Here is a 12662-nt window from a genome sequence, read left to right as displayed (position 1 = left end):
TCTGCGAAGATCCCTGCCACTGACTCAAAACTAGTTGGAGACTAGTTTTGCCAGGAGACCTCTTCTGGGCAAGGCAGGCATGGCTGGAATCACCAGAGTGATCAGAATCAAGATAGCCAGGGGGGAAATGAAACAAAAAGCTAGCTATTGTACCTTTATCTCACTGTGGTCCAAATAGTGTTTTGAATGCCCTAGGATCCCTCTGTAAGATGATAGTAGTAGCAGACAATCCTTCCCCTGAAAGAGTTTGCCACGGCTTGCCTTCCCCTGTAGCACGCAGCCACAAGAGCATGTAAGGTTTTTCCTAAGGTGCACTCAGGGGCAACACAGCAACCGAGCAAGTCGCTTTGGTGCTGCATATGAGCTGGTTGTGTCCTCTGCAATGCAAGGGGGCTCCCTGAAGGCATAATATTTGGCAATGATCCATATGCTTCCATTACTGAGAGAGGGAAGAGTGTGAAAAGAAGGACCCCCCCAAACCCCAATTATGTATTTATTTATCCAGTGCTTTAAAAAAAAATACATTTGGGGTACTCTCATCTTCCTACTCATATTGAAATACTGCCTCTCAATGAGGCCAAACTTAGATTCATAAAATGTTTAGGGGTATGCATCCCCCTGCAAAGAAGCACTGTATTTATCTATCATATTTATATCCCACCTTTTCTCCAAGGAGCTCAAGGCGGCACTAACGGTTCTCCTCCTCCCCATTTTACCCTCACAACAACCCTGTGGGGAGTGTGACTGGGCCAAGGTGGTCCAGTGAGATTCATGACTGAGCGATTAGGGACGGGGAGAGGAGAGGAGCCACAGCAACACACAGAGGCTCATCCAAACCAGCAGGCAGATTGGCACATCAAAGTTGCCTCCTGTGGCCTTAAAACGTGGCCACAAAATGATGCACACTAAGGCCTTTGGCAGCATCTCTCACCTGGCAGGAAGGATTCATCCCTTAACAGAGGGAACAGGGAGCCCCACAAGACGACATCAACAGCTGACTCAGCATCCTAGATAAAAAGGTTAGGGGAAAATTGGTTCGTGAAAACGAGGGGCAACAGGACAGAATAAACTCTAGAACAGAGTTGCAAAGTGTTTCCCAAAAGGAACAAACTCTTTCCAAAATATGCATTTAATATTAAGTTTAAACTTTCCAGAATTAACACTGAAGAGACTTCAGTGCCTCTGTTAACCATTTTATCAGAGGGCTCCTTTTTATTATTACAGAGCAATTTGCAAAATTCCTAAATGTAGCAATTTTGCAGAGGCTGCTTTATGGCGCATGCACACACACTGCAATCTTTTTACTAACTTATGTAATTTATGTTCTATAACTTTTGCATTTGTGCTCAGTGGGCCATAAACAAATTATATATTTGATTTATCTTGTCAGCAAAAGCCAGCATAACATAGCAATTTAGTACACATATTCTGTAATAAGCTTTTTATATCAGACAATAAATTTGTGTTCTAAAATGGTCACTGGGAAATACAAATTCACCAACTGAATGGACAGGTGTTCTTGTCTGATCTCTTACCCAAGGCAGGATAGCCTTGTGCATTCTGTGACTCTATTGTTCCAAATTGTACAAGAACAGCACTTGGTATAAAATTTAGCATCCAAGTATTCCAGCTTTTATTATTTCATTTTGCAAGTTTTTAGCCCTTAAGGTGAGAAAGCTCAGCAAGCAATGAGCTCACAGATACAGGCCTCAACCTCAAAAGTCAGAGGTGAGGCCTCAATGGCACTTCAAGCAATTATAGTTCTCTCCCTCTTCTTTGCTTTGCTTCCCCCTCCCTTTGGTTCTCGTGGGACAAGAGCTACATAAAACGATGTGTTGCAAATGGCAAGACCTTGGCTTGGAACCAGTCCTGCCAAAGACAACAGGGGAGGGGGGGTGTAGATTCAAAGTAGTGCTAAGGAGATTCTTCACCAGGGCAAACAAAATGGCTTGCACTGATGGATAAATCTCCCTGCTCCTCCCCACACATGCTGTTCTGGGGGTTCTGGAGGATGAGGGGAGGAATTCCTGTTGCACAAGTGGGATTCATTGCGCTGGCGCCCACTAGTGCAACAATTTAGCCTGAAAGATCCAGAGTTATTGGATACCCCTCTCAACTCTACCAATCCTTTGTCAGTAATGCTCATTTTGCTACACAGGGATTCTTACTTACCCCGGTAAGGTAAGGAGTACCCCTTTTGACAAGGGTCTGGTCAATGTGGTTCAGTGGTTTCTGAATAATCTCCAAAACCTCCTCTCCTTTCTTTCCATGAACCAAATGAAGATACAAGGCTGCAGACAAAGCAGGCTAAGAGGAAAGGCAGAGGAGAGGCATGTTAAGGCCCTCTTGGGCCTCATGTTGTTATCTTTCACCCTTGATCAAAAGTAGGTTGGCCTCTCCTAAGATTAGAACTGATACCCTATTTTACAGTGGAAGGAATAGTGCATATTGGCAGCCCTGGATAAAAGCAAATATAAAAGCTAGTTTCCCTCCACACTGCCACAATTCAGAATTAACCAAGAACCAGAGAATGAACCTATGCAGGACTATAAGAAACGGGAAGCAGGACTTCCGGGTTGGCGCCATTGTTTAATGGTGGATTCCCTCCGAGCTCCGGAGGGAATCGGCTCCGTAGCGTCTGGGTCTGGCCGCTGCGGCGAAGCGGAGACCCTTAAAATCACAGGCGCGGATGCCTGTGAACACAGAGACTCGGCGGGCACCATTCGCGCCCCCCCAATCCGCGACGGAGCCTTTTTAAAGGCTTCGGAACGGAGGCAGGGTGAGGCGTGGTGCTGAGAGTACTCCCTCGTCTACGGAGTGAAGCCGCAAGCCATTGACAGAGAGCGCCAACTTCTTCTAAGATCGATTGGACTCTAAAACATCAACCCGTGAGTAATACGGAGATTGGAACCTTAAAAAAAAAATTTTTTTTTTTGGATCTGGAACGAGCGGGAAGGGGCTAAAAAGGAAGTCCACCCCCCCCCCTCTTTGTAAACAATTTAAAGCAAAGGACCGGGCAGCTAAGGTCGAGAGAATCTGTTTCTTGTTTTTTAATAAAAGATCTTGACTTCACGGTTTTGACATTATAAGAAGATTTACTGGAGGATAAAAAGAATTTTGGGAGCTGAAATTTCACCCCCCCTAGACCCGGGAACGTCCTATGAGAAAGCCTGTTGCATTGAAGAGTTTGACAGCTGTCAAGTGAGCTGTCAGTCAGCTAGTTGTCAGCTGGAAAAAGAGAACATTGTTTCTGCTGTTTTTGCTGGTTTACTCGGTATAACTTGTTGAAAATAAGGAGGGCTGATACAAAATAACTGGACTTTTGGTTTTGAGCTGAAAGGAATATTAAGGAACTAAAATCCCCCTAGAGGGGTAATAGGGACACTACATCACAAAAATGGCTGGAGCATGTAAAATTCAAGCAGAATTGGACAGAGCACTGGTTCTCTTGGGAAACTTACAAGATGAATACAATGCTTTGTCTACAGAGGTTTCACTACTACACTGGACAGTAAACAACAGTTTTGAGCCTGATAAGGACTTGAAACAAGAAGCCCATTCAACTGAACAAATAAATGAAACTGAAAGTGTAGATACGATGGAGCAATATGTTGTTTTTGAAGAAAATGAAGGAGGAGCTGGAGGTTTGCAGGAGTCAAAGGAGAGTTATAATATGAGGCCTGACATGATGATAAAAAAGGACAATAAAAACTGGATGTGGAAAGCCTGGTCTGAATGGGAGTCTGGAAAATGGAGAGATCCCCTTTGGAGGAGATCTGAAGACCTGAGGATTACAAATTTGTTGAAGGTGAAAGTTGGAGCTTTGGGGACATCTGGCTTTGAAAGAAATTTGAAACAAGAGTTGGAGTACCCCATAGGCTTTGTTTTTAAGTATGGAGGACTGGCTGGAAGCAACATGGATCCTGTTGGGCCGGAGCCTCTCCGAGACTTGGGGCTTAACATCAAGGACTATCAAAGAGACCGGCAGAAAGGAACTGAGAGAGATATAAGGGCCTCGGACGTGAGATCTCCAGGCTAAATAAATAACATAAAGACTGATGGACATTGGTTGGGGACTGGAACCGGGAAAAGGGTGGGTGGAGGTTGGGAATCCAAAGGGTACATAAGTATAATTTGCTTTGTCTTTTTTTTATATATATTTTGTTAGTGGTATGGAAATTGGGCAAATCGTGGAAGGGAAATTTTGGTCGACTTTAGGAAAAAGGTTTAAGAATAATTAATGAGGTATAAGTATTGATGTGTAATTTTGATAAGGCAAAATTGGTTTTTGTTTTTTTTTAATTAATTGAAAATAAGGCTGTTAAAAATAAATTGAGGAAATGGAAAAAAGTAAAGTAAAATAATAGTATGTTAGAACAAATGTTCAAGCTAAGGTGAAGAAATAAGTTAAGGACTTGCTGAATTGACAATTTAAATTAGAATACAAGAAGGGGAGGTGTGAGGAGGTCTGAGAAATAAGGTTAAGGAAAATAAGTATTTGAAACTTTATGTGTTTTTTTTTCTTTTTTCTTTTTTTCTGTTAAGTTTTGAATTTTATGTATTTTATGTATTTTTGTGTGGTTTTTATTTTGTTTATTTTTCTGTTTTTTTTTATTGTTATAAAATACCAATAAATATTTAATAATAATAAAAAAAAAGAAACGGGAAGCAGGATTGATTCTCACCAGTGTTCCACAGCAAGCTTGGTGCCTGCCCCAGTGGTCTATTCGAAGCCACCATTTTACTTTTAGGTATACAGACACATTGAGCTCCCCTGCCCCCCAGCCAATGGCGCTTACATTATATAGTGGTACCTCATGTTGCAAACGTAATTCGTTCTGGAGGTCCGTTCTTAATGCAAAACCGTTCTTAACCTGAGGCGCACTTTTGCTAATGGGGCCTCCCGCTGCCACCACACCATTTCTATTCCCATCCTAGGGCAAAGTTCTCAACCCGAGGTACTACTTCTGGGTTAGCGGAGTTTGTAACCCGAAGCGTTTGTACCCTCAGGTACCACTGTATAAGCTCTTCTCTCTCTCTCTCTCTCTCTCTCTCTCTCTCTCTCTCTCACACACAAACACACACACACACACACACACACACAGAGAGAGAGAGAGAGAGAGAGAGAGAGAGAGAGAGAGAGAGACTTCATCCTAATGGCAGACATTTTGCTAGCCAGATTTTACATATTTAGTTCCTGTGTTCAGTCTCTGCAACACTCGTGCCAATGAAGACACAGAACTTGAGGAAACCCTAAGCAGATGAATAGGTGGCTTCCCCACCCCACTTAATGATTTTCATTGAGTTTTGTAGGACAGAGTAGAAGGACTGCAATACGGAAGAGAGTTCAGAGGAGCAGCCTCAAGCCCCAGGCACTGGGCAGTTTTAGCTTCCAACCCAATGGCTTTCTTAAGCAAACCCCTTCATCTTCTTCCCTGTAAATAAAAAGTTATTATTCATTCTATAGGGAAAGTGCTGCATTGGTAAACCAAGGGGGAAGGAAGGAAGTGGGGGAGAGAAAACCTATGCTCCAAACATTCAGTGCAGAAATGTAAGAAGCCACTGTTTTCCACTCCAGCCTGCACTGTTGCATGCAGCACTGTCTCCTTTCTGCTGCAGTTTGTCTTCTGTCAATAACTAGGTTATTTGTCCTTCTGTCCACTGTGGTGAAATTATGTAATATATGTATTTAACTATGTCAATTACATAGTACGTATGTTATTCCACCCCATTAATTTCAATTATGTACTGATGGCTGACTGAAAGCAACAAAAGCAAATACTGACGGTATTTGCTGGATTGATTTCCGTTCCGGACATGGAACAAAAAGTGCATGTCTGCCATTTCCTCCACATTTCTGTTTTTGTCAGAATTCTCCGACATTCCTACTAGGTGACCCCACCCTCCATCAACAGGAAGCTTAAAGAAGCATCTTGCACACACACCCAGGGGCCCCTGCAATATAGAATCACTCCCTTCACACCCCACCAACAAGAACTTGGCATTTTGGAAAGACAATAAACTGAGCCAGAGTCTCATCTATAGGCATCTGGGTGTGTAATTAAAGAAAATAAGGCAGCTACTATAACCTTCTTTCACACCCCCCCCGAACAATACTGTCTCCCCTCCATGAACCGCAGGAACATGCAAATGTCCCCACCATAAAGAAACACAGCAATGCTTCACACACCTCCAGCTCAGTTGCATCCCACTCAAACAACTGGTTGGAAAAATTGCTCTCATCCTGGCCCAAATCACGCATTTCTTTTCCAGATAAATGGAAGAAGTACCTAGAAGAAAGAGAGCAGAAGAAACTAAGCACTCTCCACTGGGAATATGTGCACACTTCTAGATGAGTTTAAAAGACAATCAGGAAAACAAAACTACAGTAGTGCTTTTGTTCTATCACAAGGAGCCCTCATTAACCCCTTCTGTTCCTAAACCCAACATGACTGCCTTGCCACATTCTCTAACTTGTGACGGAGGCTGCTTCACAGAGCTTGCTTTTCTGTGCTCTTCTGGTTCACGCACTCCAGTATGAGATGCATATCTTGTTTCTGTGATGTGCGCTGGCATGACCCAAGACCGCTAGAGAACCAGTGTGGTACAGTGTTTAGAGGGCTAGAGACCTGTGCCCAAATCCCTATTCAACTATCAAACTCACAAGGGGGTTGGGGGTGGGATAGCAGTCAATATCTCTGCCTTCCCTTTCCAAACAGGACTATTCTTAGAATAAAATGGGGAAACCCTCGCGTGGGATCCTTGGAGAAAGAGACCAAAATATAAACAGCAACAGAAATTAAGCCTGCCTAACATTCAATGGGAAAAGATTCCAAAGAGCAGACTCTAGCACTCACAAAATTCCCCATGAGGGGACTGGTGGGAAACCCACAAATTTTGGCAGTGCACATGTATGTCTGATGTCAGCATGTTGGACACGGGCGCCACCGGGCATGCTGACATTGGCATGCACACCCCGCGCACCCACAGTCACGGGGGCAAGCCAGCGCTGCTGGCCCACTCCATTGGTTTTGATGGGACAAATAGTCTTCCCCACCCAGAACCCCTTCTCCCTCAGGAGCAGTGGTGCAGGGTTAACACTGTGGGGACTGGCACGGCCCAGCAGAAGGCTGCACCGGCCTTTATGGTGTCGGGAGATGCCACGCAGGCCAATGCAGCCTTCTGCCAGGCATGCGTTGGTCCCCTCCAAGCAAGTTCTCTGCTCGTACTATCAACACTGCTGGGGTTATCTAGCATCACCAGTACCACAGACATTGGACACAACACACAAGTGATGTGACCAGTAACTTGACTTGGAAAGCACAGAGGGCATTCAGGGCCTCATACTTACTGGCAAATCGTATTTGTGGAGAAGAGGAAAGACTCTTTTTCCAAGTGCAGAGCTGGCAGCTGTGAGCGGGTGAGGAATGGGACGACATGAGCTGTCAAGGAGGAATACACACAAAAGAGAACTACAGTTTACACACACACAAGAGAATTCACTATTTTCTAGTAGGTCTTCTTTGCTTGAGCAACTAGGAAAAGTTGACAGGGGGCAGAAGAGAGTTTATAGCAAAATGGTATGTATGTCTTATTATACAGGAGCTGTCATATGCAGACCCACATTTTTTAATACCAGATTTAGTTGCTTTAAATGGACTCAGTGGTAAAGAACAAACTTTGCACATGAACAGTTTCAGGTTCAACCCCCACTATCCCCAGATACAGATGGGAAAGATTCATTGACAGGAGTGCCACTCAATCCAGCAGTTAGCCCTCATTTTTGTCTCTAGGCCCAAAGTTTAACTAATGATACCTACCTACCAAACAAACAAACAAACAACAAACAAACAAAACTGACATTTTGCCAAATTTTTAAAAAATCTCCCTGGACAGCAATTTTACCCAGAAAAAAGAGGACTTCTCTGGGGGAAACCAGGCGTATGGCAATCCTAACATTGGGTTCAATGGCAGGTGGGACTGCCAAAGTCTTTTTCCCAAATGCTGGCCCCTTTTCTATCTATCTATCTATCTATCTATCTATCTATCTATCTATCTATCATCTATCTATCTATCTCTATCTATCTATCTATCTATCTATCTATCTATCTATCTATCTATCATCTATCTACAAACACATTGATTCAATGCACACAAGTTAAACGTATGTAAGTTGTGGACTTGCTGTATAGACTAGAGTTCTTTAACTATGGTTTCCCAAAAGTTGTTTGATTAGAACTGCCATCATCCTGAACCACCAACTAAGCTGGCTGGGACCAATGGATGTTCCAGTCCAACCTCTGGGGACCGGAGGGTGAAGCAGGCTGTTGCAGGCAGGGACTCCTGTGGGGTACCGATTCCACACCTGCAACCACTAATGTGGGTTAGGATTCTTCCATCTCCTCAGCCCCACTCCCCATACATGACAAAGCAGAAGTTAAATGGCTGTTAAATGGAGGATGGAGCAAGCTTGTTTTCTTCTGCTCCGGAGGCTAGGCCCTGAACCAAAGTTACAAGTAGGCCTGGATAATATATCGCCCAGGACTGGTATGAGGGGCAGACTGCAATGGCAGCTTCACTCAGCGATATATCGTGGGTGAAACCGTCATCACTCCTCAGTCTTTCTTCTACCAGCACCCAGCACACCAAGGAAGAACAAGTTGCGGCAGGCGCTGGAGGCAGAGGGACTCAGGAGAGTCAGCAGCTTCACCAGTGATAAACCGCTGTGTGAAACTGCCACCTCACTCTGCCCTCATAGTGGCGCAGAGGGAGAAACAAGCTGCATTGGCCGGGCTCAATACAGCTTGTTCCTTCTGCCACTTCTTTAAACCACCTGGCTGAGCAGTGCGCCACTGCCCTTGCCTCAGCCAAGCAGTTTTACAGAGCCCCCAACCCGCCACCGGCTCACATGAGCCAGCGGCAGGGTGGGGGCTCTGTTAAAGTATTTTCGCTCCCCAGCTGAGGGAACTCGATCCTTCTCCTGGTAGGATCGGGGCTGCTTGGATGGGGACGGGAGGCTTCGCACCCACCAGCTGAAGAAGTCTAACCGAGTCGCCAACACGCCTCTAGCTTGTGCAAACCAGAGATGGGGCTGGGGCTCCATTAGACTTCTCAGTTGAGTCCCTCTCGGCGAAGATGTTCAAAAAAGAGCGCTGACCTCGCCTCCAGCTTGCACAAGCTGGAGATGGGGTGGGAGATCCATAAGCCCCACATCCCTTCGGCTCGTGGATGAACAAGAGGGACATGGAGCTTGTTCAGCTGGGGGGTGGGAGCCTTTGCACCAACCAGCTGAGCAGTGTCAATGAGAGCAGTCACAGTTAACCCAGCGCCTCATTGGCTGGGGTCAATGCAGCTTGCTCTCTCAACATTGTGGTATATTGCCAGACCAGGATGCTTGGATGGTGAGAGATCGTGATGTTGAAAACCTGTCATTGCCCAGCCCTAGTTATAAGAAAGGGGATTCTGACCAAACATGGAGAAGAACTATCTGACAGTAAGAGCTGTTTGACAGTGGAACTGTTTTCCTCGAGAGGTGATGGATTCTTCTTCCTTGGAGGTATTTGAGAAGCATTTGGATGGCCACCTGTCATGGATGCTTCAGCTGAGATTCCTGCATTGCAAGGAGTTGGACTAAATGACCTGGTTTTTGATTTATTATATTTCTATGGCGCTTTTCATTCAAATGAGTCCCAAAGTGGCTTACAAACAATAAATAACATGACTGAAGATAACAGAGCAACAACAGCATAGGGTCTCTTCCAGTTCTACAATTTTATGATTCATAACCAATCCAGGTTAAGTGATGCTAAATTACAGAACAGCTGAGGGTGGAGAAGTCCTTAAATATCAGAATTCAAAGCGTTAGATCGGGATGGGGGATCCTCAAGTGGAAAATCAATGCTGCTGCTGCGATAGGATTTTGTTTTTCATTTTCAGTTCATTTCTATTTTACGTCGGAACAGCATAATCATCCTCCTCATTGTAAGAATCTCCCGTGAGCCACCTGAAGCTGGGCTAGGAATATTTCCACGCCGGCGAAACTGGGGTGTTTCCCGGGAAAGCGGGGCGCGCCCCCGGCACTCACCCTCCTGCGGGACCCACTTCAGCTCCGCAGGGGCGCCGGTGGCTTCGGCAGCCGCCAGCACCTTCAGCGCCCCGGGGCTGCCTTCGCTCAGGAACAGCTTCATGCTCGCTCCGCACCGCGCTCGGCTCCGCAGCTGATGCAACTCCGGTCGGACGGGACCCGCACTTCCTCCCGCTGCCCACGTGGCCCGCGAAGCCGGTCGCCCGGACCCTCCCTCCGCACACCCACTCCGGGGCACGCACGCACCCGGAACTACCACCCCCAGCATGCATTGCGCACGGGACGGGAAGTTGTCGCGACAGACGCGAGAGGGAAAGGAAAGGGAAGCCGAGTCGGAAAAGGAGGAGCAGGCAGGGAGTTTGTGCGCATGCGTACGTGCGTATGCACACGAATAAGCTGATGTGATATCATTTTGGGGGGGGGATTTTTAAAATATTTTTATTAAATTTATTAATTTATTTAACATAATTATTACAAAATATAAGCAAAATACATATATATTTCAGATAAGCACACATATATAAAAAAAGATAAAAGAAGAAAAAATAGAAAAAACAAGAAAAGTTGGAGGAATTTCTTCCAAATTTATTCTACAAATATCTCAATATGAAAATATTAATAAAATTTCATTGATGGACTTCCATCGCTTACACTGCACTTCCTGTATACATTTTAAGCAAGATTGTATCTGTTATTCTATATTATTCCCATACAATCTCATTAGATTAGAATATTTGTGCTGATGTGATATCATTATGTGTTTAGATAGATAACATTATCACTAAAAGAAACATGCAAAAAGCTAAATTGCAACATGTCTGATATCAATAGGCAGGGAGTTCCAAAGTCTTGGTGCTGCCATACTGTATATGGGTTTGATTATGGAAATAATTCCATGCCTATTTACTGCATCTGATTATGCACATTACCTTCCTGATCTGTTGAATTAATGGCAACAGCCACTCTTCCCACGCACCTTGTGATTGCCAGCAACTAGCCACCAATTTAGCCACTGGATGAGGAGGGCAGGAGGCACACCCTGAGAAAAGTTTCAGGAAGAACCAAAGGCTACCCAGGACTTTCACCATAAGGTGGAGATATTCTTTCTCCCCATTCCCCCAACTCTTTGTAATATGCAGAGAGAGAGAGAGAGAAAAGTAAAGAGAAACTTACAGCATAAACTTCCAGTGAGCATTTGGAAGCTGTTGTGAATGGGACAGAAACAAGAAAGGATCTCTTGACACCTTAAAGACCAAGACTGCATCCTATACTGATTTACTGAGGGGTGTAAGTAGGACTGCAACACTATGCACACTTACAAGTTCCATTGAATACAGTGGAGCTTACTTCTGAGTAAGCATCCAAACAGCGGCTCTGTAAGTCCAACTGAACCGAATGGGGCTTGCTTCAGTGTAGACACATACCGTATTTTTCGCCCCATAGGACGCACCGCCCTATAGGACGCACCTAGTTTTTTTGGGGGGGAAATAAAGGGAAAAAAATTATTTCCCCCCCAGGCACGGGGCTGGCGTGGGGGAAGCCCGAGCTTCCCCCGACCCCAGCCCCCAGAACAGCCTGCTATCTGCAAGCCTAGGGAGCTGCGCCGCTCTTCAGCGCGCCCGAGGCTTCGGAATGCAGGCAGCTCTGCGCAACCCTCCGGAGCCCGGTGTGGCTTCGCGCCGGGCTCCGGAGGGTTGCGCAGAGCTTCCTGAAGCCTGGAGAGCGAGACCCTCTCACTCTCCAGGCTTCAGCGAAAGCCTGTATTCGCCCCATAGGACGCACCCACATTTCCCCTTCATTTTTGGAGGGGAAAAGTGCATCCTATAGGGCGAAAAATACGGTATTTATTTTATGGCATAGGTGTGTAGGAGAATCCACTTCTCCAAATCCACTGAACAGAATTTTCATCTAAGAGCGCAGAGTGTCTCTGTCGTTGGGCAACTCTACAGTACTCTCTCTAACTTTTACATTGGAAGTTAGGCTAGATTGAAAATGAGTTCTGTTTTAGGCAGGAAGGACTGTGATGGTTGACATTTGCAGAGGCTGGAAGACAATAACTCCGCTAGCTTCCTGTTTGATTCTAGATCTCTGGTTTACAGTTGTGGAGATCAAAGCACAGGGTGTTTGCATGAAAGCCACAGGAGGAAATAATAATAGCAAGGTGAAATAATTGTTTTGGAGTTGTTGAGGGAAAAATGCATTTTTTGCATTCTTCATATTTTATATAAAATGACAAAATCCAGTTTTGCTTGGATTGAGATGGGAGACTTTTTATCTAGAAAACAAATTAAACTGACATGTGGAAGGCGGATTTCAAATGCGGGATTGACGTCCAGGGAGAATTTGTGAAAGGCAGAGCTTTGGCCTTAATCTTAAGCAATCAAAATATCACGCTTTTTTTGGTGTTTTTGTAAAACAGCTCAACAACTTTGGGGTTTGACTAAAAAAGTTCAACAATTTCGGCGTGTCCTGGTTTTTACTTTTTGAAATGGAATTACAAACTTAGTGGATCAGGGAAATGCTGCGGACATAGTGTATCTTGATTTCAGTAAGGCTTTTGACAAAGTTCCCCATGATA

General features: G+C 45.0%; 1 protein-coding gene across 2 annotated transcripts in view; it reads right to left on the bottom strand.

Annotated features, from left to right (window-relative positions):
• MARS1 (methionyl-tRNA synthetase 1) overlaps positions 1–10324 on the bottom strand; it is a 30316-nt gene extending 19992 nt beyond the window's left edge. The window contains exons 1-5 of one of the 2 annotated variants that reach the window (XM_053370700.1): positions 10085–10324; positions 7352–7442; positions 6191–6290; positions 2173–2307; positions 932–1007 (exon numbers count right to left, since the gene is read on the bottom strand). In XM_053370700.1, the coding sequence (XP_053226675.1) occupies positions 932–1007; positions 2173–2307; positions 6191–6290; positions 7352–7442; positions 10085–10187 (505 nt within the window). In that variant the 5' untranslated portion in view covers positions 10188–10324. The remainder of the gene's footprint in view (positions 1–931; positions 1008–2172; positions 2308–6190; positions 6291–7351; positions 7443–10084) is intronic. The other variant, XM_053370708.1, reaches the window with a different exon arrangement.
• Between the last annotated feature and the right edge of the window lie 2338 nt (positions 10325–12662).

The sequence above is a fragment of the Podarcis raffonei genome, chromosome 2 (assembly GCF_027172205.1).
Source record: "Podarcis raffonei isolate rPodRaf1 chromosome 2, rPodRaf1.pri, whole genome shotgun sequence".
Taxonomy (NCBI): Eukaryota; Metazoa; Chordata; class Lepidosauria; order Squamata; family Lacertidae; genus Podarcis; species Podarcis raffonei.
Note: the sequence above shows the minus strand (reverse complement) of the source record. Positions and strands in the feature narration are given on the sequence as shown.